The sequence below is a fragment of the Asterias rubens genome, chromosome 4 (assembly GCF_902459465.1).
Source record: "Asterias rubens chromosome 4, eAstRub1.3, whole genome shotgun sequence".
NCBI lineage: Eukaryota > Metazoa > Echinodermata > Asteroidea > Forcipulatida > Asteriidae > Asterias > Asterias rubens.
The window spans coordinates 21853343-21880072 of NC_047065.1; the positions used below are offsets into that span (position 1 = coordinate 21853343).

Genomic DNA, 26730 nt, shown 5'->3' on the forward strand with positions numbered 1-26730 from the left:
TTGGTCGTTGACGTTGCGAGATAATAACTAAAGAAAAAACACCCTTGTCACACGAAGTTGTGTGCTTTCAGATGCTTGATTTCGAGACCTCAAATTCTAAATAATACGAAATCAAATTCGTGGAAAATTACTTCTTTCTCGAAAAGTAGGTTACTTCAGAGGGAACCGTTTCCCACAATGTTTTATACTATCAACCTCTCCCCATAACTCGTTACCAAGTAAGGTTTTATGCTGATAATTATTTTGAGTAATTACCAATAGTGTCCACTGCCTTTAATTTTACATTTACATTGTAAACAAGAAAACATTTTCTTCTGTGAGACAAAAGCATACATTCCACACTATACATGAAAACACCACTTTTTTACTTTTCTCTGCATATCCACCATATAGAGAACCACTGTCTTTGTGTTTGTTTGTCCTGTTAGTGTTTATCCATGTCTTTCCATGTGTAACTTTTTGTTGTGTTTCAATATCCCAGGCATTGTTCTGAAAACAAACTACGTTTGTATTTACTCACATCCCTGGGGGACTCCACCCTACAAGCTTGCTTTTGGGAGTCCTCCACCACTTAATCTATTGTGTATCTTTACTACTCTATGTTATATCTTGTCATCTGAAATGATTGAGTGGAAATAAAACTGAAACTGAACTGAACTGACTTACAATGTATGTATGAAGTATAGTTAAACTAAACAAATACATGTATAGTTACATGGTTTCCCAGGAAAGAATTCCCATAGAATACCATTGAGTCCCATTGATATTTTGAATGGGATTCAATGGGATTCCATTGTTTTAATGGGATTCAATGGGATCCCATTGTTTTAATGGGATTCATTGGGATTCAATTGTTTGAATGGGATTCAATGGTATTCAATGGGATCTTCTGACAATCCCATAGGATCCCATTGAATATGTCTCAAGTTCCACTCCAATCCCATTGAATCCCATTAGTCCCATACAATTTTTCAATGGGATCCCATTAAACCACATTAATTTTTTTCAATGGGAATTTTTTCCTTGGTTATTTTGGGTGAATAGTCAATATGAGCTCCCCTGAGTATTGAAGTTGACAAACTAGTTTGCTCCGGGATGAAAGTGCTGTAATAATGACCATCACTCTGACAAAACAAGAACTTGTCATTTAATTTTATATTTAAAGGCAGTGGACACTATTGGTAATTGTTAAAGACTAGCCTTCAAAGTTGGTGTATCTCAGCATATGTATAAAATAACAAACCTGTGAAAATTTGAGCTCAATCGGTCATCGAGGTTGCGAGATAATAATGAAAGAAGAAAACACCCTTGTCCATGAAGTTGTGTGCGTTTATGGTTGATTTTGAGACCTCAAATTCTAAATCTGAGGCCTCGAAATCAAGTTGTGGAAAATTACTTCTTTCTCGAAAACTATGGCACTTCAGAGGGAGCCGTTTCTCACAATGTTTTATACCATCAACCTCTCCCCATTACTCGTTACCAAGTAAGGTTTTATGCTGATAATTATTTTGAGTAATTACCAATAGTGTCCACTGCCTTTAATTTTACATTTACATTGTAAACAAGAAAACATTTTCTTCTGTGAGACAAAAGCATACATTCCACATTATACATGAAAACACAAGCCACTGACAGCAATATAATGTTCCTGAATAGATACCTGAAAATAATCAAATCTCTGTTTATAGCATATTCATATCACCATGATTTATATTTGTCTAAAACAGTTTGTAACCTGTGTGAGTATAAAAACCAATATATATCTTTCAGCTATTATTTCTTATATTATTAATATGTTTATATAAAATAAGAGGCCAGAATAACACATCCTTTTCATCTTTACCAACTCCCACCTGTTATCTCCATGTACTTCCTATTCCAGACATTGGACCATAAAAAAAAAATTGGATCATGCACATAGCTAGTGGTGCGGCTGTTAAAAATAATTATATTAATAATTGCCCGATCGCAGATTGAACCTAGCGGTATAACATCAGCTGTCGTTGGCTTTTAAGTACCCTGATATGCCTGTGGATATATAATGAATAGGGTAGGTGGCCTTAGCTTTCCATCCAAACCGGACCTTCTTCAGAGGCATAAAACAAGTACAAACAAATACATATCCATTTATAGAAAAAGAGAGGGGAAAGGGATTAAGGGAAGGATCCAGAAAGAAACGGGAAAATAATAGCCAATCAAAGTTTCTATTTCAGAAACAATATTGTTGGCTATGAACCAATAGGAGTGAATGTGGATATATATATATACATGTATGTATTTTTATTTTACAGGAATCTAGAAAGTAAGTTGTAGATGGTACATGTAGTGCTTTCTGCTCTGCATGTATCAGCGAGGCTTTTCATGGATGATACCCAAGCCTATCCCTTAAATCAGGCATGCAACTGCCCGTTGAAAAAAAAAGAGGAACATTTTCAAAGGCACAACGCAAGTGCGGAGCGAAGCAGCCGAAACGCCAGGGAACATGATACCCACAATGGTACCCTAGAAAATGTTGAGGTTTATTATGCTCTTAGGTTCATTGTTAGCGTGTTCTAGGCTTATTTTACATGATTGTAGTTGTACACTGTTGTTTCCAGGCATATATTAGGCTAACAAAAAAAATCTGAAAACAAATAAAACAAATTAAAAAATGTTTTACACGGAATTCTGCGGAAACGCGGACGAGTTGCATGCCTGTTATATGGACTGTAAAGAGTAATCCTGTTTCAGCCAAAAAAAAATGCTATGTGATAACCACTTTGCTTGATTTTCTGAGGCCCCCAAGCCCCCCCCCCCCCCAAAAAAAAAAAGAAGAAAAGAAGCTACATCAGATTTAGACTAAAGTAGAAAAGAATATCACGGCTGAGTACAGTACAGTTTCAGCAGAATCAGTGTATTATGATTATTAAAAGTATGATTATACAGTGCCAAAACTTTTGACCACAATTCTAAGATCACAGAGATTTTATCACACACACTAAATCCATAAAGAATTAAAACACACACAAGAGTTACAAGTAAGTAAAGTACATTTATAGTCCGTCCCTGGCCTGGTGAGCCAGCCCAGTTTTTTATATCCAGTTTCACTGGCATTAAATGACTGAGAATACTTTGATTCCCCTTAGACAGGATGCCAATCCATGGTACATGTACATGTACATGTAGGTTACTCCCCAGCTCTCGCCAGTACCCATTTGTTCTCCCAGATGGAGAGAAGAAATTATGGTAAAGTGTTTTGCTTGAGTACACATGTGTTGCGACTGACTGGGCAGGCCAGGATTCGAACCCACATTCTGTAAATGAAACACTTGAGTCCACCGACCTACGACACCCCATGAGTTATAAAAAAAGTTTTAAAAGGAAAAACAAACGGTAACATTTGAAAGAATGAATCTGTTCAACTGAATACAATTAAATCACTAGACTTGGTTCCAAGCCTGTAATTGTGGTTTTAAGTCTTCCTGGTAGCCTATAAATAATTGGCTAAGCGCCCTCTTGTGGATAACCCTCCGTCATAAGCCTATGATCACAGTTAGAGCTCATGGTAGCAAATCTGCGGGGAAACTTTATGTGGCTGATGCAGAGAAATAACCACAATCTCAGACTTGAAATCAAGTCTATTAAATCACTGGCATTCACTCTTGGTAGAATACACAAATTCAATAATGCAACGGAATATGTTTAAGTTATCACACAAGCGCGAGTGGAATATGGAAAAATATAGCGCTTCTGCCTCCCATATCCAACGAGGCTGAAGGCAGGCAGAGTTTGATATGGGAACGCAGACCTGCTATACTTTCCGTATTTCCACGAGCGCCAGTGATAACGTATTTATCTGCAAGCAAACTTGGCACGTGACATAGAACACACAAGACGCAGGTAGTGATATTAGCTGTGCAATATAGGTTTTGATCACCACTCCATTCTGCGAATCCGACTGGAGGATTAGCACGCACTTGAAAATAAAGTCATTTAGTCGACACTCAAAAGCAAGTTTCTGTGGCTGACTAGAGTTGACTAGACTTAACGCAAGTCAATCTAGATGTCACTCAAGCGCTGCTTGGTTAAGATAGCTTACGTCCAAATGGATCAATCTAGAGCAAGTTTGAGCAAGGGACTATAGTTGACATCTGTCGACCATTGGGTAATTTTTCCTGGTACTCGGGATGTATTGTCCAGGCATACTCTGGGTAACCATGGAACATGTCCAGTGGTTGTCAAATAGTCGCTGCTCGACTTTGCTCCTAGCTCCGGAGTTACTGTTCATCTAGTCAATTACCGAAGTTACGTCACTTTCTCAAAGATCACTTTCTCAAGATGACATTTTTACAAAAATACCTACTCAAAATAGACATTCTTTAGTAATACAATAGGACAATATGGTTACAATAAGGTGGGACACGTTGCACCCAAGGCAATCCCTTAGGCCTTTTTAGAAAAGTGAGAATGAGGTTTAAGTAAAAATTAAAAAGACAATGTACACTATTGGTAATTGTCAAAGACCAGTCTTCTCACTTGGTGTATCTCAACATATGCATAAAATAAGTAACATGTGAAAATTTTAGCTCGAAGTTGCGAGATAATTATAATAGAAAAAAACACCCTTGTCACACGATTCGTGTGCTTTCAGATGCTTGATTTCGGGACCTCAAGTTCTAAACTTGAGGTCTCAAAATCAAATGCGTGGAAAATTACTTCTTTCTCCAAAGCTACGTCACTTCAGAGGGAGCCGTTTCTCACAATATTTTATACTATCAACCTCTCCCCATTACTCGTTACCAAGTAAGGTTTTATGACAATAATTATTTTGAGTAATTACCAATAGTGTCCACTGCCTTAAAGTAAAATAATTTTTACCTTTTGAAAGACCACCTAAAGGAAAATCTTGGTGCTCCTGAAGTGTACTCTTAAAAAAAAAAAAAAACGAGGGAAGGCTGAATTACTAAGGAATAAAAAACTAAAAACTATACAAAATATACAAATGAAAAACCATACTTCACTTGAACAAATTTGGTGTTTTCAGGCTTCTACGTTTTCAACACCCGCTCCTTCAACCTGGGAATTGCGCTCATGTTTCTCTCGTGGATTGTCCGGCATGAAGAGCTTCTCGAGATTTGCGAAGGGAAACTCAACGGCGATGGAGACAACCATCGCAAGAAAGTACGATATGGCCACGAATCCCGCAAAATAGTTCGCCTGAAAGAAGAACAAAAGAAGAAATAAATAATTACAAACCTAAACAAGATAGGAATTCTTCAGGCACTAGTTCCATCAAAGTTACTTGGAAATGGTTGATGCGAGAACCTTTTGAAATGTTTGAGAAGCAAAATAATGATCCAATGCTTGTTACTTCTTTACAAATCTGTTCACAAGCTCGTTACCGTAGACATTGATTCATCCCAGACCAAAGAACACAGGGGAACTAGACAAAAGGCTTCAACTGCCTTCATCAAACCTCCCAAGATCTCTTTCCTCCCAAGATCATTTGCAGAATGGAACAAATTACAACAGGGTATTCGCAAAGCACCAACTATTAGTATTTTTAAGATTAAGCTCCAAGCCATGGATATAGACTACTTAAGAGGTTTTATCCTTGTGGAATGGGTAAGTAAGCCAAATTTTGCTTAAAATACTCCTTTCAAAGAAATCCTGAAATTGGGAAAAATCTTGAGAAACCACTCGCCTGAAGAAAACAAAACAAAAGTGATAAGTGCTTACCATCAGAAACTTGGAGAGGTAAATACCAGTCCCAAAGTTAGGATAGAAGGTCATCAAGACTAAAGGATGGAACATGTAGGCGCAGTACGTCAGACGACTCAGCGGTACGAAACCACTCCAAGATAAAAATGAATTAATCCAACCTGGACAAGAAAAAAAATACAAAAGTATAATGGCGGATTCAGTTTAAAGGATCTGCACACACTTGGTAATTACCCAGATTGTATAGAAGCATACAACGTTAAATTGGTAATGAGAAACAGAGAGCTGGTTTCTCACGTGGTGTTCCCCCAACATATGCATAAAATAACAAAACTGTGAACAGTTGGACTCGATTGGAGTCATCCAAGTTGCAAAACAAAAATTAAAGAAAAATTTTCAAAACAAATTCTGACTATCAGATGCCCTAGAAAGGCTTCCGGTCTGAAGTCTTTCTCAGATTCAAATATTTTTGTGAGAAAATAAGCCGTTTCTCACAATAATTTATACTATCAACAGCTCTCCGGTGCTCGTTACAAAGTAACTTTTTATGCCAATAAATATTTGGAGTAATTGCCAATAGTGTCCAGTGCCTTTAATACCAAGATCGGTTAAGAGCACTGGGGTCGATTTCACAAAGAGTTTAGACTAGTCCTAACTTAGGACTAGTCCTAGGAGATAGTAAAACATATGGCTAGTCCTAAGTTAGGAAAAGTAACTCGTCCTAACTCGAGATAGGACTAGTCTTAACTCTTTGTGAAATCCAACCCTGGATTCAAACTCTGACTCTGGCGTTTCTGTTTAACAGAGCTTGGGTTCGAGAGTCATGACACCAGCTAGAGTCCTTAAAAGCAAGACAAGTGCCGTGTGTTATGTAATGCACATAAAAAAAACAGTGCACTGCAATCAAAAAGAGAAGGGGGTCCGCCCATGGTTTCCTGGTTTGATCCACAGCATGTTGCGTCGCAGCACCTTGTAAACCATTACATGGTACTATAAAGGAATAAGCCTCATATTTCAAAACGAAGCACCACATACATGTACCTTGCAGGACAAAATACTGTGCGCTTTGACATGCCCCTAGGGGTGTGATAAGTGTCGTGGCCGAGCAGTTAAGTGCACCGAATTCAAACTCTGGTGTTTCTGATCAGCAGAGTGTGGGTTCGAATCCCCAGCCGTGACACTTGTGTCCATAAGCAAGACACTTTACCATTACCCCGGATGGGGTGAAAGCCGTTGGTCCCATGTGTTGTGTAACGCATGTAAAAGAACCCAGTGCACTTATCGAAAAGAGAATGGGTTCGCCCCGGTGTTCCTGGTTGTGGCTGCTTCATGCGCCGTAGCACCTTGTAAACCCTTATAAGGGCTACATAATTGGGACTCAGAATCCATCACTGCAATAACCTATCTTTCTGAAAGTTTGTATATACTAAGCGACTTGAGTACCTTGTTTGGTAGATAAGTGCGCCATATAAGACTTCGATATTATTATTATTATTATTAGTATTTTTATAAAGTGCTATATAAGAACCCAGTATTATATATTATTATTCTTGTTATTATTCCGTACCTGCGTGTCCATAATTGCAGGCAAACACCACCCACGCAAGAGCAACTCCCCAGGCAAAGCGGCTCATGGAGATGTAGATGATGCTACCCGTTTTGGATAAGTCTTGGGCCGAATGATACGACGGGTACAGACCATAGACGACACTCATACCAATACCTGTAGCCAGCACCCAGCCTGCGATCGCCATCAGCTATTACATTGCCACACGATAAAGAGGTAGTAGAAGACAGAAAAAAATAAATTAGGTCTGTTCAAGAAAAGGTGTTGGCATACCTCCCAGTATACCAATACCTGTAGCCAGCACCCAGCCTGCGATCGCCAACAGCTATTACATTGCCACACAATAAAGAGGTAGTAGAAGACAGACAAAAATAAATTAGGTCTGTTCAAGAAAAGGTGTTGGCATACCTCCCAATATACCACTACCTGTAGCAGCACCCAGCCTGCGATCGCCAACAGCTATTACATTTCCACACGATAAAGAGGTAGTAGAAGACAGAAAAAAATAAATTAGGTCTGTTCAAGAAAAGGTGTTGGCATACCTCCCAATATACCAACACCTGTAGCAAGCACCCAGCGTGCGATCACCAACAGCTATTACATTATCACATGGTGAAGAGGTTATAGGAGACAGAGAAAAATAAATTAGGTAAAGTCTGTTTAAGAAAAGGTGTTGACATACCTCCCAATATACCAACACCTGTAGCAAGCACCCAGCCTGCGATCACCAACAGCTATTACATTATCACATGGTGAAGAGGTTATAGGAGACAGAGAAAAATTAATTAGCCTTGTTCAAGAAAAGGTGTTGGCATACCTCCCAACCCAACATAGCAAAAGCAAAAATAGGGACACTTCTGTGTCTAGGCACCCACACAAACAGTCTGTGAATACGTGCACAATGGTACACAACAAAATATGTAATGGATTCAGGCATTTGTAATAACCAGACAATAAAGATCTTGGCCAATAGTTATTATGAAGAAAGGTTTTATTACCAAATTCACATCAAACTTTTTTGTTGCATTCAATTACAATATTTTCAGAATAAGGGACTGTCTGTATTTTTGACATTGGTATTCCCCAAAATAGGGACGGCCCCTAGAAGCCAGGGACAGTTGGAAAGGATGTGTTTTCGATGTCCGATGCACGAGTTGAAAATCAGGCTATGACTTCATTCATTGTTCTCTGGTGCGAATGGAAATATAGAGTTAAAACACAAATTCAGATGCAAAACAATACTAAACATATATATTTGGTTTGCGGTACCACCATGTGTGTATGTACTTGCCAGGTTCTAAAAGAACTGTCTTGCTTATTCTACTACCATGGAGTAGATTGTTCGGGTGTTCGGGAGACTTCTCAGTTCTGAAAAGAACTCTCTTGCTTCTTAACTATTACCCGGCGGATGGTATAGGGGAGTTATGGGGAGAGGTTGACAGTGTAAAACGTTGGAAGAAACGAAGTGAAGTGGTTTTCGAGACAGAAGTAATTTTCATCAGATTTGTTTTCAAGACCACAGATTTAGGATTAATGTTGAGGTCTCAAAATCAACCATCTAAATGCACACAACTAGTGTGACAAGGGTGTTTTTTTTTCATTCATTATTATCTCGCAACTTCGATGACCGATTGAGCTCAAATTTTCACAGGCTTGTTATTTTATGCATATGTTGAGTTACACCAGCTGTGACGGCTAGTCTTTGACAATTACCAATAGTGTCCACTGTCTTTAAGGAACATAAAGTATCGTTACACTTACCGGTGACATTTTGACTCTGCGTTTGCCGATCCTATGCATAATGTAGCCCAGTCCGATCCCAACAAGGTAGGGTGCAATTCGACAGTACGGCTTCTCATAAACCAGGGAGCTATAGTTAAGTCCTGGTCCACCAGTTCTATGGGAAAAAGAATGGGATAACCATTTATATGGTTGGGGGGTTTTAGCTCAAAAATATTTTCCTTTTTAGAAATGTCACTTTAAAGGAATGTTACAGAATTGGTAAGAAACAAAAATCGTGAAGATCACAAATTTATTACGAAAAACTTACAAGTGGTAATGATGATGACAGTTGAAAACATCCCTTGAAATATTTCAGTCTTAAATTTCATATTTTATGAGAAGTAAATAATCAAATATCGCATTTGGAGTTTATTGCTCAGTGAGTGTTTTATTCAATTTTGTTTTGGCATCGATGCAATGCGAAATTTGTAATCGGTTTTTCACTTTTCCTTTGTGACCCAGATGGCCAATCGATCTCGAACTTCTACAGGTTTGTCAGTTCATGTATATGGTGGATTACATAAAGTGTCTACACCGTCAGCAACTTATTTGCTAGCAAAACCAATTCTGTAATGTTTCTGTAAGATTGTGATTTGAGTTGTCCCTTGACGTTGGAGAGTGTCGGGGTAAAAAACAACTAAGCTTAGAACACCCCCCCCCCCCCCAAGATTAGTAGAATTGACCCACTGCTGTCTCTAGAAGCTCTGCCATCTTGTGATCATTTTGGTGAGATGTTTGTTCAAGTGTCTGATGAGCAGAGCTTCATGGAATGGTCGCATATTATACCCTACCTTTCGCCGATTTAAAAAGGAGTTTAGGACTAGTCCTAACTTAGGACTGTAGTCATAGGGGATAATATAAAAATCGTATGGCGGCTCATGCGTAGTTGGACTCAAGATAAGACTAAGTCTTAACTCTTTGTGAAATCCACAGCTTCATGTTTATACTGAATGAATGTTTCATTCTGTTGTGAAACTATGTGTGTTAACCCATACCTGTCCAACTACAGGATTTCCTGTTTTTGTTGTGGGTACATGTACATGTTATGTTAATTTGCAAAGACAGTGAATAATGGATGACTTTTCAAATGCAGCAATGAGTGCTACAAGGGCTTAGACAGGAATGGTGTGTATGTATTGTAGTGTGACCAGTCCGGGCCCAAGTTCATGGAGCTGCTTTAAGCAGAACTTGTGCTACCTATTTCAGCTTTGTAGAAATGAGCAGAATACCATTCCGGATTTCTGTTAAAACCCAGTTCCCTATTGATGATGATTATTGGTTATGAAGTGAATGCTATGAAACTCTTGGGAAGTACAACATACCTGCACATAAACCATCGTCTACTTTCTAAAATACAACACTGTGTAAAGAATACAAACAGTTATGTAATGAATACAGGAGGGATCTGACTCTTGAAGCAATTGGAACAATTCCAGCTGGAAAACGATGAAATCAAACTGGTTTTAAATTTTTGCTCAATGGTTTTCCTTCAGGAAAGACTCTACTGCTCGGGTCGAAACGTCAGGCCATTAACTATTTTTCCGTTGCATTTATACCATTGGTCAATTTGGTTCGTAAGTTGTTTGCAACAGCTACATTGTAATTCTATTTTCTGGAGTACATAAATCAGATAAGATGTCGTCCTCCTTTCATGCAGAATAGTTTCTCATATTGATTTTTTTTTTATTATTATCATCTCTACAACCACATTCCTTCAAGGAAATTCTTTGTCACACCCCATTTTGTTTTTTTGTGTTTGTTGTTTTGTTGTGTACACTGTGCAAACTTTGTCAAATTTTACACTCCTAAAACTGGTTTTACTCTCACATAGTCCATGCTTTACATTATTTGTTGCTTTAAAGGCAGTAGACACTATTGGTAATTGTCAAAGACTAGCCTTCACAGTTGGTGTATCTCAACATATGCATAAAATAACAAACCTGTGAAAATTGAGCTCAATCGGTCATAGAACTTGCGAGATAATAATGAAAGAAAAAAACACCCTTGTCACACAAAGTTGTGTGCGTTTAGATGATTGATTTCGAGACCTCAAGTTCTAAATCTGAGGTCTCGAAATCAAATTCGTGGAAAGTTACTTCTTTCTCGAAAACTATTGCACTTCAGTGTCTAGTGCCTTTAAAACAGAACTTACGCTTTTATTCTTTAAGACGCACCCTTAGACCTGATCATTCTTCTGTGTTTTTGTCTTCTTCACATTTCTAAGATGTTTATGAAAAGCAGAAATAACTGCACTTACCCGGGTTTTGGAATAAAATGGTCCAGGATGTTGATCGAGACGTCATACACACCTACGATGACACCAGTCGTTACCATGGAGATAATCGCCAAAGCACAAAGAATAATCCATCCCAGTATTGGGGAACTAAAAAAAAGAAAATGAAAACGAGGGAAGCTTAAAAATCAGTTTGATTCTTAATTAACAGGGATGCCAGTGACTCTTTCCTTCAGAGACTGAGAACAAATTTGCTGCGAAGAGAGGGGGGGTCAGAGACATCGTCAACAGAGGGCGCTTTCCTGCATTTGTGCAGTCAATGATTGACTGCATGTGTAGTATGTACTGCACTTTATGTAAATTGATCGCTGACGCCTTGGGTCAAGACTAGTTCATACCTGCAGATGTGTAGTGGTTGAGCTGGCGGCGAGTTGACGGCACATATCTCCGGCCAGATGAAAACATATATTTTCTCCAGCCAGATGAAATACGGGGCGCCAGAAATCTTCTTTTTTTTTCAAAACATATATTTTTTCCGACCAGATGAAACACGGAGCGCCGAAAAAATTCAGGGAAAATTTTAAAAAGCTGGGCATTCCTGTAATTAAGTAGTGATTGAAGCTTTGCAAGGTGTTGATATTAGGAAGTACATGTATGGCTAGTAAATTACTGGTTTAACCAGACATCTTGACGTTATTTAATAAATGTGTTTACATGCTAAAACTGGGCATGGTTTTTCACTATTTTCTCCAGAAATTACACAACACAACTAAGCCCAAATTTTCACAGGTTTGTTATTTCACGTACATGGTTGATCACACAAAACATGAACACTGTCTGTGACTACTTTTATCTGATCAACCAATCCCGTATTAAAACCTTAAAGATGCTATGTCAGATTTTTGGCCCCAAACATTAAAAAATAGATTATTTTGAGTGAATGGTATTTCAAAGAGTATCACCCGCTCACATGAAAAAAAGTTAAACTTTTACTTTAAATGGTCAGGAACCATGACAAAAATTTAAAACGTTTCTTATAAAACACATAAGAATTGGTCATGTGATATATTGTTGGGATCCCGACAAAAACTAATTTTTGAGCACTTGTTTTCACTGCTACTAATAATTGGCGGATTTTTTCGAGCAATGGCTCGAATGAAAGTTTGTAACTTTCTCGACCCCCCATCAAAATTTTTGGGTCAAATCGGCAAAAAATCTGATATGACATCTTTAAAAAGGAGGCTTTCGTCATATGCAAAACAGAAACAAATGTTCAAGTCACACTTACTAGTAAAGGGGCACAAGAATCAAGGGGCTGATGATGAAGAACTGCATGTCGTTGGCCAAGTACCATGTATATCCAAGACACTAGCAAAGAACAGAAACAAAAACCAAAGTTATTTCAAAGTTTATCATCAGACAATAAGGGCATGTCACACGGGGCAACTTTTGCGGGCAACTTGGAGGCAACCAACTGCACTGCTTGCTTCAGGACTAATTTGGTAGCATACAATATTTTTTTTAACAATGTCTTACGATTTCCCAGAAAATTTATGCCAGACTGGTTTCTCTCACCAGTAAATATTCCCACATCACTCCTGTATTACAGGATTTCCACTGGCTGCCAATATCACACAGGATTCAGTACAAACTTGCTCATATTCACTTTCAAAATTCTTCACAACAATGCTCCAGAATACCTCATCAACCTCATCCACCCATACACCTCAGCACACACCGGACTGCGTTCTAATGAGCTCATGATGCTTCATCAGCCCAGAACTTCCACTCTTTGGGGCAATAGGTCATTTTCTGTGGCATCAGCCCGGGTGTAAAACCAACTCCCACTGACTGTCAAATCCTCTCCATCCATCACCACATTCAAGACAAACTTAAAATCTCACCTGTTCAAACAAGCAAACTCACACAATCCTCAGTCCTAATTTGTCTTTCTCTCCTCAAGCGCCATGAGCGCCTTCCTGAGGCGGATACCGGCGCTCTATTAAGTGTTCTTTATTATTATTATTATTATTATTATTATTATTATTATTATTATTATTATGTAAACAGGTCAAGTTCGAATGCATTCTCTTCTTTGAGGTTGCCCAGAACTGGTTGCCTGTAAATTGCCTCGTGTGCCATGGCCCTAAGACTGCCAGACTCGTTCCATCCAAAGTTTACTACACCAACATTAAAACTTCTGGCTTCGGAAGCTGCGGTCCAAGCACTCCGGTGTAAACTTTGAGCTCTGTCATGCTAGAATCATTAAAGGAACACGTTGCCTCGGATCGGTCGAGCTGGTCTTTGAAAAGTGTTCTGTAACCGTTTGTTGTGAAATGTATATGGTTAGAAAGATATTGTAAAAGTAGAATACAATGATCTACACAAACATGCCTCGAAATTGCGTGGTTTTCTTTTTACCCTGTCGACTAACACTGTCGGCCATTTATTGGAGTCAAAATTTTGACTCCCATAAATGACCGACAGGAAAACTGTGCAATTTCGAGTGATACTTGTGTGGATCATTATATTCTACTTTTAAAACCTCTTTCTAACCATATGCATTTCATAACAAAAGGTTTCAAACGCTTTAAATAGACACACTCGTCCGATCCAAGGCAACGTGTTCCTTTAATTTAAGTGTTGATTTGTTTTGAAAAAAACATAGGCAAGTGATTCAATGACTACTGTATGCTGCATGCGAAATTCACGCTTATCGCACAGTTGTGCATTTAACAAAAATATCTAAGGCTGCGTTCGATTAGCGTCCCCGGGTTGACCCCAATCTTCCCCCGGTACATTTGAATAGCTTTGACGCCATTCCAGGGGCTCACCCGGGTCAGCCCCCAAGTACCCTGCTTGTGGAGTGGGTCACTTGGGGGCTGACCCAAGGTGCATGACGTCACCACTAGAGGGTGAGTGATCGTTTGATTGTCAGGGGCTCACCAGGGTGAGCACTGTGGGGTCGACACAGGGAAACACCAATTCATTGCCAGTATCAAGATATCGACTTCATGTTGTGTAACGTTGAGTGGGAATTACCTATAAACATGATAAAGTAGAAACATAACAACACAAACCTCATGACCAAAGTCCTGTGGATAAAAGTTATTGATGTAGAGTAGATTGGTCCACCAGGACTGGTGGCACAAGGGTCTAGCTGTGGTTGACTGCCATATTGGACCATCTCCAAAGAATGGTTGAATATACAGATTGACCAACAGGGTGACGATCAGCACGGGAGTCAGTCTAGTGTAGAGAAAAATAAAACTCTCCTTTAGACTTCATTCAATCAAAGTTTAACAAAATGTAGAATCATCAATTTCCCTGGGTACAGCCGTGACAACTTTAAAGGCAGTGGACACTATTGGTAATTACTCAAAATAATTATTAGCATAAAACCTTACTTGGTAACGAGTAATGGGGAGAGGTCGATAGTATAAAACATTGTATGAAACGCCTCCCTCTAAAATGACGAAGTTTTCGAGGAAGAAGTCATTTTCCACGAATTTGGTTTTTCTTTCACTTTGCAAACTAACACAGCTGGCCATTTTGCGGAGCCAAACATTTGACTCAACGAATTTGCGTGCAGTGTTAGTGCACAGCGTATAAGGAATTTGGCAACTTCGTGGCATAATTGTTTGGATCATTATATTCTACTCTTAAAACATCTTTCTATACTTATGCAGTTTATAACAACCAGTTACAAACGGTTTGTTTTCATAGACCAACACGCTCGATCCAAGGCAACGCGTTCCTTTAAAAACATTTACCTCCAATAGCGATGAAAATAAAACCAAAGCCAGGCCTTGACTGATTTCAGTTCCTTCATACGGCTCAACGTCAGGTAGGAAACCAAACAACCGCTGTAAACAAATAAAAAATGCCAAGGTAATAATGCAAGTCGCCTGACACACAAGGCATGAAGGGCCAGACCAAGGTGTGGGCTATAATTTCAGAGGCCGTTGCCACCTACTCCTAGGGCTGAAACAGGGTTACCCCTTTCACAGTCTATACGAATGTAGGCTTGGGTATCATCAATTCGAAGCCTGGCCGGTACCTCCCCAATTTTATGTAGCAAGTGTCACGACCGTGATCCCGACCCACACCCTGCTGATCAAACATCAGTGCTTGAATCCGGTGCTCTCAACCGCTCGGCCATGACACTGCCACATTGCATGGTGAGGTATCAATATATATTTGGTTTGCGGTATCACCATGTGTGTATATGTACTAGCTAGGTAGATTATGTTCTTTTGAGACCTTGTCTTGCTTTATATTCTACGACTGACTATATATTTACGGAATTTGGGAGACTTCTCAGTTCTAAAAAGAAATGTCCTACAAGAAGTTGCCCAGTTAAAATAAAATTATATTTTGGCTTTTAAATTTACAAAAACAAATATTTTTGAATATGTCACTCCTTTTGGCATGTTTTGGCTAGTTTTTCCAAATTGCGGTATCTGACAAACGACTCATTTAGTTTAATCGCATCACAAATAAAAATGTATAAATTTTTGTTCTTCTGCTTACTCCCCGCTACGATTGGGTCTTTTTTTGTTTTGCAATTTGGGTTTTGGTTCAAATTTCTGTAAAAAACAAAATATTCTGAATACTTTACCTTAAGAAGAAGAATGTGTCCACAGCGAAGAATGCATTTGCCACAGCTTGGAATCCGAAGTCCACTTCCAACCACTTTACAGCGGAGACAGGATTTGCTGTAAACCAATAAAACTTTGAGAGTCACTATTTTTTTTAAACACCTTCCATACTCTCCAGGGAGCTGAGTTGGTTTAAGGAATGAATAAAGGTCCAATGCCTTTAGGGGTAATAATGTTGGAAGCACATTGAAACACCCTTCGGGTGTGAAAAGTGCTATATAAAAACTGGTTATTGTTATTATTATTATAGAAAGGACCTCTAGAAAAAACCAGGTGGTTTCTTTTTACTTTGCGAACTAACAAGGTCAGCCATATTCGACTTCACGAATTGGCGTGCAGCGTTTGATAACATAAATAAAGGAAAACCACAGAATGACGAGGCATATAGGTCCTATTTGTGTGGATCATTATATTCATACTTTTAAAAAACATCTTTCTACCCATTATGCATTTCATAACAGCAGGTTGCAAATGCTTTTCATAAACCAACTCACCCGATCCAAGGCATCCTGTTCCTTTAAAGACCCTGGACACTATTGGTAATTGTCAAAGACTAGTCTTCTCACTTGATGTATCTCAACATATGCATACAATAACAAACCTTTAAAAATTTGAGCGCAATCGGTCGTCGAGATATTATTGGGGGAAAAAAACACCCTTGTTGCACCATGGTCACACAAAGTTGTGTGCTTTCAGATACATGATTTCAAGACCTCAAATTCTAAATCTAAGGTCTCAAAATCAAATTCGTGGAAAATTACTTCTTTCTCGAAAAACTACATCACTTCAGAGGGAGCTGTTTCTCACAATGTTTTATACTATCAACCTCTCCCCATTACTCGTATTCAAGAAAAGTTTTATGATAATAATTATTTTGAGTAATTACCAACAGTGTCCACTGCCTTTAACTTACTTGTAATTCCGTAGACAATGATAAAAAACAAGGTGTGACCCAGAATAACCCATGTCATGCTGATGAACCGAATGCCGTTCATGGATCTGATGCTTGTGTCTTTCTGCCGAGTGTCCATGAGCTTGGAGAGGTTCAGCGTAAAAGCAAAGCAGAGCAGAAACCTTCCAAATATACCTACCGGGAGACCGGGAGAAAAAGTACTGTTGAATATAAAATAGTCAAACGCACCTAAATATTTAAGTACTAGAAGTATAGGCACTAGAAAACTTTGCTCCGGCACTGTAACCCCAAATCTGCTGATCAGAATCACTTAGGCCCAAGGTTCATAAAGACTGTAAGCACAAAAAAACTTGCTAAGCACAGAAACTTGATTTACAGAAACAGGTTGCCCGTCAAAACTACATTATGTTTCACATTGATGTGCATGACTGGTGCCCCATTTGAATGTTGCTCAGTGAAGAAATTTGTCCAGCAGTATTTTCTGCTTAACAGCTTTATGAAATTTGGAACAGAGTATGAGTTTGCTCCTCTTATCCTCTCGACCATGACACGCCAACAGTTATAGACTGAGTATAAACTGAATTGTGAGCACAAACCATGAAAGCTTTCAACTGTGAAGGCCTCTTTGCACAAAGCCTGCTGACATACATTTATTGTTGGGTTTAAAAGCCTAACTCTGCAATCTGGGACGTTTTTTTATAAGGTTGTATATTCATATTTTTATGAATTTGATCATACATGTAATAATAACGAAAAAAAAAAAATATCAGTATCTGATTTTTATTTATTTATTAATACTATCATGGTTATTTGTATTACTTTTTTTGGGGGGGGGGGGGGTGTTAAAAAAAAAAAAAGATTTCTGGTTAAAAACGGGGAAATCACATGCCTGGACATTGTAGCGTACCTTTTGGTACCTCCATGGAGTTATTAACGCTCAACTTCCTTTGGTTAGTTTCACTCCCCAACAGCGGAACATCATCCTCCTCCCTACTAGTCTGAGGAAGTGAATCTGGTTTCCGTCTTGCGACCAGTTTCAGGTATTCAGCATACAATGCACCTCCGATCATCAACACACCAATGGTTACAAAAAGGATTCTAAAATAATAAAAAAATAAAAAAAACAGAAAGTCGCGGGAGGTTTTTCAAGTACATCTGAAGACGGAGTATGATAGTAAAAGTACTTCTAATAATAACAATAGGAATCTGGATTTCCTTCTTGCGACCAGTTTCATGTATTAAGCATACAGTGTACCTCCGATCATCAACACACCAATGGTTACAAAAAGGATTCTAAATAATAAAAATAATAAAAAAAATCAGAGGACGTTTTTCAAGTTCATCTGAAGACAGGGTACAATACTTCTAATAATAACAATAGGAATCTGGATTTCCTCTTGCAATACGTTACAGGTATTCAGCATAAAGTGCACCTCCGATCATCAATACACCAATGGTTCCCAAAAAATCAAAGAAATTTTTTTTTTTAAAAGCGAAAAAAAAAGAAGACTTTTTTTAAGTACATCGATATCTCTCAACAGGGTTTAATAGTAAAAGTACTTCAAATAATAACAAAAATAATAACAAAAGAAACTTGAAACAATGTTTCAAAGTGCCTCATAGACCCATTGCATATGATGGCACACACTCAAAAAGGAGGCAGATAATTGGGCAATAGCTGTGCGTAAAAATATCTTTTTATATTAATACAATTTAAAAATATTAATGTGTTTGTAGTTGCTGGGCACCTCTGAAAAAAAAGTGTTTTACTGAGGTTTCCCCATTACAAGTCTTATTATTATTATTATTATTATTATTTATATAATAAACAAATAAATAATAAATAAATAAAAACATGTACAATGTGTACAATGGTTAAACGTCACATGGACCTCAAAAAGTGATGACGTATTATGACGTATCCGTTCACGTAAGAGTATCTGTGACTCTGCGAAACCTCTCTGCTGTCTCAAAAACGCCACTACCTTTTGAAATGAAATTTTCACAGGTACAAGTACAGGCTTTGTACAGGCTAGAACAAAGCAAATGGTTCAACAACAGCAACAAATGGAAGTGTCATGGCCGAGTGGTTAAGAGCGCCAAATTCAAACTCTGGTGTTTCTGATCAGCAGAGTGTGGGTTCGAATCCCCAGCCGCGACACTTGTGTCCTTAAGCAAGACACTTTACCATTGCTTCGTCCTCCGGATGGGACGTAAAGCCGTTGGTCCCATGTGCTGTGTAACGCATGTAAAAGAACCCAGCGCATTTCAATTCAAACTCTGGTGTTTCTGATCAGCAAAGTGTGGGTTCGAATCCCCAGCGGCGACACTTGTGTCCTTAAGCAAGACACTTAACCATTGCTTCGTCCTCCGGATGGGACGTAAAGCCGTTGGTGACATGTGCTGTGTAACGCATGTAAAAGAACCCAGCGCACTTAACGAAAAAAGAGAAGGGGTTCACCCCGGTGTTCCTGGCTGTGGCTGCTAATTGCGCTGTACGCTTTTAAAACCGTTATAAGGTGCTACCTAATTGGGTCTCAGAGTTCCTAACATTCATTAACTCTCTTTCTGTATAAATGTATACACATGTACCTTGTTGGTGGATACGTGTTCTATATAAGACTTTGATATTATTATCATTATTAGTATTATTATTATAAGGTATACTTTCCCTTTATAATACTTACACTGTACAATAGAATCCAGCGTTGTAGGGGATAGGTGGATTGGTGGCACAGCTAACTCCAGCTGCTGCTATGAAAACATACGACGTCGGCGTGTCCCCAAGAACAACTGAAAGTGAATATTAAGATTTATAACAAAAAGTGATTAAACAATTATAATAGTAATAATAAAGACTTGTAATGTGCACAGAGAAAAGTGTATGATCAGTGTGTGCTACCAAAAACAATATATGGAGCAAAAACATGGACAACAACAAAACCGATAGAATAAAAAACTCTGCACAATACAAAGAGCAATGGCCGAGGCAAGTACAACATCTCTCAATTAGACATTAGAGACAGGATTAAATGGACAGAAATACGAACGAAAACTGGAGTAAGAGAACATCATAATGACAATAAAACAAGCTAAATGGATATGGGCTAGACACACTGCCCAAAGAAATCATACAACAGATGGACAACAAGAATAATGGATTGGCAAACAAGGAAAGGGAAAAGGAAAATACAATAGAAGATCATTTTTACAAATTCACACTCAACTGTGTTGACTGTAGATTCATAACAAATCTACGTCTAACTGTAGTAACGATTCTAAACAAGTTAATTGTTCAAACTTGAGTATTAACTGCCTTTCCAAACTGAAAGATAACAAGATAACACAGCTGAAAACATGTCTTTAAATTAAAAAAAATACTTTCCCAGTTAACAAAAATCCACTTTTGTTATTGGAAAAACTGATATTGTACTCGATAATGATGAAAGCAATATAAAGATGTCTAACGTACACAGAATTAGATAGACCATTCTCCTAATACCCCAATAAACTAATAAGGTTATGTTATTATTGTGAAATCAATGGGAAATAGTTTAAAGGCAGTGGACACTATTGGTAATTGTCAAAGACTAGCCTTCACAGTTGGTGTATCTCAACATATGCATAAAATAACAAACCTGTGGAAATTTAACCTCAATCGGTCATCGAACTTGCGCGATAATAATGAAAGAAAAAGAGCACCCTTGTCACATGAAGTTGTGTGCGTTTAGATGGTTGATTTCGAGACCTCAAACTCTAAATCTGAGGTCTTGAAATCAAATTCGTGGAAAATTACTTCTTTCTCGAAAACTATTGCACTTCAGAGGGAGCCGTTTCTCACAGTGTTTTATACTATCAACCTCTCCCCATTACTCGTCACCAAGAAAGGTTTGATGCTAACAATTATTTTGAGTAATTACCAATAGTGTCCACTGCCTTTAAGTCAGAGAATAGACTCTAAAGTATAGATTCGTGAATACAATGTACTCGCCTTTGGCAAGTACATTCTATCCACAAATCTACACTCTCTCGTCAATCTCCTTTAACATATTTACCAAGCATCGTCTTGAGTGCATTCTGCACGTCCTCTCCCGAGCATGAGGCTGGAGTACAAACTCCCCAGTGTATCAAGGCTGGTTGATAACCCTGTAATAGATATATTCATAAATACCTCAGACATTTTCGCTATTCCTATTGGTGGAGAGCGCGTCACGTGGGTGTGTATAAACCTAAGTTGTTTATGACCAGTAAAAAGTGTTGAAACATGGGCGTGACATGCGAGCTTGCACCTGTGCTTATAAGACAGTTTCTTTATTCCTAACGGCCACATCACGCGATACGCGCGACGCACACAGCATTCCCTTATAAGGAGTTGTTTACTCGAGGGCCTCACCACTTCATAGCTGGAGGGGTGTTGTGTTGAAAGAAATCATTGAACAATTATAATTTTTGCACCATTTTACTTTTTGACCAAAAAGTGTTGATGTTTTTGACAGAAACGGTATCTATGAATGGGAATCGAAGTGTGTTGAATCGATTTTCAACTAGTGGTTTAAACCCGCCGAGACCTGGTTTTTGATAATTTACCTCGACTTCATCTCGGTAAAATTATCACGAACCAGGCCTTGGCGGGTTTAAACCACTAGTTGAAAACCTCTTCACCACACATTGATTCCCTTACTATAACAGCCAAGGATTAAGTATTTCAATCTGATACACACTACAGGCACCCTGTTCACACTAGAGCCAGAAAGTAGGATCTGACCCAGAGCTAATTCACAATGCTCTTTCACTGAACCCCAGACAAGCACTCTCTCCAACTGAAAACTAACTTACTATAGACGATGTGACCGCTGACATCACACGAAAACCATAACATGATTCGCGCACATACCGCCGGCCAAAACCTTTGTGTTTTGGCAGCCAGCTAGAAAGTGTATGCAATCTTACCAAGACTACTTTGTCTTTTAGCCCGGCGAAACATGACGTATACAGTGTTTTTTCACCAGAGGGCGGTTTGAATGTAAACATAGGTCAAATTGTCTATAGCGAGGCGGGATACAGGTACGTGAAGTTTGAGAGCCGAGGACTGTAAACCAGGCCTTCAAGACATTACGAAGGCGTGTTATGTCGCCGATGTAGACTAAACAATGATTAGGTTCTTAAAATTGAGAAGGATGATTTTGAACTGAATTCTGAATTGTACATCATTATTAACTAAAAGTCTCACCTTTGGTTGTACATACATGTAAGCCAGGCAATAGTTGAACTCTTCCAAGTCCATACACTCATCATAGCTACCCAGCCAGGCAGTGTTGCCCACAAGGAACCCCGATCCTGGCTTACCAAATGCATCCAAAGCTGTTAAAACAATCAGGAAGGGAGGATTGCAGGAAAAAAAAAGTACAGTTAAGTTAGACAATGACTAAAGGAGGGCAACTGAAAACATTGCAAGCGAGTGTACAAATTTGGCAGCGTCTGGGAAAAATCAGACAGAGAAGGATGCGTTTTGCTGGCCACTGCTACAGGAGCAAAGACGAACCAGAGTCCAATATTGTTCTGTGGACCCCTAAGCATGGGAGGAGGAAACCTGGTAGACCGGCAATAACTTACACTGACATTCTCAAAATGGACACAGGACTTGAATCAGCAGATTTCAAGTCACTGGGGGACAGAAAGGCTTGGGGAACCATCGTGATTCGAGGACATCACTCGACTTAAAGGCAGTGGACACTGTTGGTAAGAAAGAAGTAATTTTCCACAAATTGGATTGTTGAGACCTCAGATTTAGAACAATTGAGGTCTCGAAATCAAGCATCTGAAAGCACACAACTTTGTGTGACAAGGGTGTTTTTTTTCTAACATATCTTATCTTGCAACTTCAATGACCAATTCAGCTGAAATATTCACAGGTTGGTTATTTTATGCATAATATTTTGAGATACACCAAGTGAGAAGACAGGGCCCAATTTCATAGAGCTGCTAAGCACAAAAATTTGCTTAGCATGAAATTTCTTCCGTGATGAAAATAGGATTACCAACCAAATGTCCACATGATTTTCAGGATAAGCAAACAACAGCTGAATACCAGTAACAAGCAATATGCAACAAGTTGAAATTTGGTTGGTAATCCTGTTTTTATCAAGAAAGAAATTTCATGCTTAGCAAATTTGTGTGCTTAGCAGCGCTATGAAATTGGGCCCTGGTCATGCTGGTCTTTGACATACCAATAGTGTCCAGTGTCTTTAAGCAGGCAATGTTTATAACCTACCTCTGCTTTCCTCCTGATACTCCACACTTGAGGTATTCAAGAGTTGATACAAATCCTCCTGGCATTCTTGAGAGATATTCCCCGGAGTCGGGGCGTGCAAATGAGCCGGCTCCTTTAAATACCCTCCAGGTATCTGCAGCCGGCTTTGGTCAAAGAGAGCCTCATCGCTACCGGTTTTATAGATGTTTGTGTTGATGTTACTGCAGGATGCGGTCAATGCATGCATCATCAGGATCAGCCAGGCTGCAGTGAGTGGTTGCATTTGCTGCCTCATTATACTTGCCGAGTTGACTGCCTAGAATCTGAACAAACATGTAGTCTTACAATCAGTGTCAGGCCACGAGCTGAACTTCGCTCTTAATAATAATAATCATAATCATAATCCACTTTTATATCTAGCGCTTTATCACAGCCCAAGAAGGGCATTCAAAGAGCTTAACCTGGTTTTAAAAAGCACAGTTCCTACTTCATGCGGATTCGAATGTGATGCGAATTTGACTTGAATTTGACGTCACAACTCTCATTTCGAAGCGATATTCGGAAGTGAGTTGAGCATAGTTGGACTGCTGAGAAGTATTTGTTGCGACTTAATTTTGTGACGACAACAATCCCTTTACATACGCAGGAAGTATGAACCGAGCTTCACTGGGCCAAACTATTTCATTCCTTAAACCATCTCAGCTCCCTGGGGAGTATACAGCCGGTGCTGCGAGTTACCGCGCTCCAAGCTAATCATTCACATAAACCATCTCTGCCCTCACAGGAATCCATTATACCCGTGGGTGTGGGTGGAGAGACTCACAGGAATCCATTCTACCCGTGGGTGTGGGTGGAGAGAAGCTCTTCAAAATGCACAGCAATATTCTTCTGAGTTAAAGGATCACGTTGCCTTGGATCGGTCAAGTTGGTCTTTGAAAAGCGTTTGTAACTGTTTGTTATAAAATGCATTGATTAGACAGATATTTTAAAAGTAGAATACAATGATCCACATAAGTATCACTCGAAATTGTGCAGTTTTCATTTTACCTCGTCGACTAACACGGTCGACCATTTATGGGAGTCAAATTTTTGACTCCCATAAATGGCCGACCGTGTTAGTTCGCAAAGTAAAAGAAAAACTTGCAAATTTTGAGGCAAATTTGTGTGGATCATTGTATTCTTCTTTTAAATTCTCTTTTAACTATGCATTTTAATAGCTAATGGCAAAAAACGCTTTTCAAAGACCAACTCGTCCGATCCAAGGCAACGTGTTCCTTTAAACCCAATTCATACTTCCTGCGAATGCGATACAAAGTTTGACATCATAGGGCAGTTTTCGCAGCGAATCATAATGGTTCGCAGGAGTTTAGCAAAATTCAACAGGACACTAATAATTTGTTGCAAATTGAAGGGACACAGCAATTTTCCTCCGAGTTAAACCCCTGGTTCATATACTTCCTGCGAATGCAAATGCGATCAAAGTTTTGACATCACATGGCAGTTTTCGCAGCAAATGATACGCAGGATGAGCACAAGTCCACTGATGCAAAATATTCGTTGCGAATTTGGGAAGTGAAAGCAAAATTTGTATCGTATTCTGTATGAAGTAGCCTACTCTATGAACCGTACTCCTATCAGGGGAACTTCTATGAGGAAATGTAGGCCTGTTGATGTTTCCTACTGCTTTGCCTAATTTCATTTGCTTTCCTATCACTGTGTACAAAATACAAAGCTCTGCAGTGAGGCAAGACCACAGACTCCCTGCTACCAAAGGAAACATTTTGCCATTTACAGTCGATCAATTTGTTACGCTCACTACACACAATCATAAAGTTATCCTTGACATTCGAATCGTGATCCTTGGCACAAGCAGGGGATACTACAGTTAGCTGGTAAGTACATGTTATGTAGGTACCCTGTATCTAATTTCTAAAAGCAACAACACATTGTTGAAAAAAAGAATTCTAACATTAATAAGCAGGGTCAAATTCAGTTTCATGAAATAGAAAAACTCCTTTCGAAAATGGGAAAAAAATACAATACTTCCGTTATTAGCCCCATAATTTGTCTTTCGCTTTTTTAAAGAAAAAAAAAACATCTGCAACTGCATAGATCTTGATCTTGATCTCGATGAGGTTAGGTCAGGAGGGAGGAACTCCTCGTCAATTTTAAGCGTACGTGTATGAAATGAGTGTACACCAAAACTTTGTGGGGCTAGAGTGATGCTGGTTGTTAAAAGTATCGCAGCGTCATACGTTATCGACCGTCATATGTTTTGGGTCCCCAACTTTGATTCCCCTTAGAAGCTATGCAGTTTACTCACAGTCTTTATTTTCATCAGGCTTAATCATGCTGAGAATAAAGTTTCCTATTGTTGGTTATGCTCAAACATTTATAAAATGATTGATTTTTGGTACTAATCACTAGTGCATTATTATGCCAACATTCAAATGAGTCAAAGAAACATCATCCAACCTCGGGAGTTCAAAACAAAATTACTATCTGCAAGATTGAGTATCATTCTGCTTTAGTCACTAGATGGATCACGTGAGGTGGTTATACTATTTGGGGTTCTATGGTAGTGTGCCAATATGGGGGAAATATTACAATATTTTAAGTGAAAATGACAAAAAACATTTTTTTTTATTTACTGCATACTGTAATAAATTCCGATAGGCGTAATATTAAGTCTACATTAAAGAGAAAATATCAAAGATTGGTTTCTTATCTCCTGAAACCAAACATTACTGGTCTGAAATGGGGGAAAACGGATTGTTATGAAGTGTGTGTGCTTCAAGGGGGTTGGGTGTTTTACTTTCATGCCTTATGATATCTCTGGATTCTAATATAGTAGCCAAAATGCCTTAAGACAAAAATGTAATTAAATTTGTTAAGTAGTAATTGAATAATATTTTGTATTTATTTTGCACGCCATACTTATACTAGCTTCTGGATATTCAATAAAATACCAACCAATGAAAGGTGTGAAAACATAATATGACGTTGCTCCAATGTCGTGCATGCATAAGCACTGTTAATGGCGGACTGTCTCTCGCAACGTAAAACCAAAACTTTAAAAATTTCAACACACTATGAAGTGTAACTGTAAGTGTTATTGTTACAAAATTGGAGAGATGATTTGAAAAAAAAAAAAATAGTTTTTGATTGTGAACAATTTTCCTGTTATCCTACTGAAAACACATGACACCAGGATATGGGGTCTCTTACTAGGTTCATGGAGGAAGAAATGGTTGAAGTTTAGATGTTCTTCCAGGCTGCATCATGCATGGAACTTTATACTTACATTTTACTGTGCAAACACTCACATGACACTGCACTTTTAAAACTTTATAAGTTTATATTTTGTATGTGTACCTTTTTACGAGCTCACACACACGTCGTCGTGCAGAATCAGATCATAATTATTTGAACTGACACAAAAGTGCTTGTGTGGTGTCAGTGTCACTGTTTATATGCGAACTTTGAATCGTTGACGAGTGTGTCTCTTCGTCCCTATCACAACCCCATAGCCGTAGCAGTTTTCAACAACTTAAAAAGTTATGAAATAATATCGGCGACTCATCGTACACCAAAAACGGGACAGCCCCAACCATGCCACTTGTG

General features: G+C 38.7%; 1 protein-coding gene across 2 annotated transcripts; it reads right to left on the bottom strand.

The window, feature by feature from the left end:
- Positions 1-4794: 4794 nt before the first annotated feature.
- LOC117289092 (nose resistant to fluoxetine protein 6-like) lies at positions 4795-26730 on the bottom strand. 2 transcript variants are annotated; one of them, XM_033770050.1, is made up of 16 exons: positions 26482-26730; positions 23128-23429; positions 22087-22217; positions 20912-21002; positions 19544-19649; positions 17764-17954; positions 16857-17030; positions 15904-16000; positions 15056-15148; positions 14363-14531; positions 12571-12650; positions 11307-11432; positions 9029-9164; positions 7268-7457; positions 5719-5861; positions 4795-5196 (listed from the first exon to the last, which is right to left on the bottom strand). In XM_033770050.1, the coding sequence occupies exons 2-16, from the start codon at positions 23399-23401 to the stop codon at positions 5020-5022; spliced, it is 2178 nt and encodes a 725-aa protein (XP_033625941.1). In that variant the 5' UTR covers positions 23402-23429; positions 26482-26730; the 3' UTR covers positions 4795-5019. The 2 variants fall into 2 exon arrangements, with proteins under 2 accessions (XP_033625941.1, XP_033625940.1); XM_033770049.1 differs by having other exon boundaries at positions 17746-17954.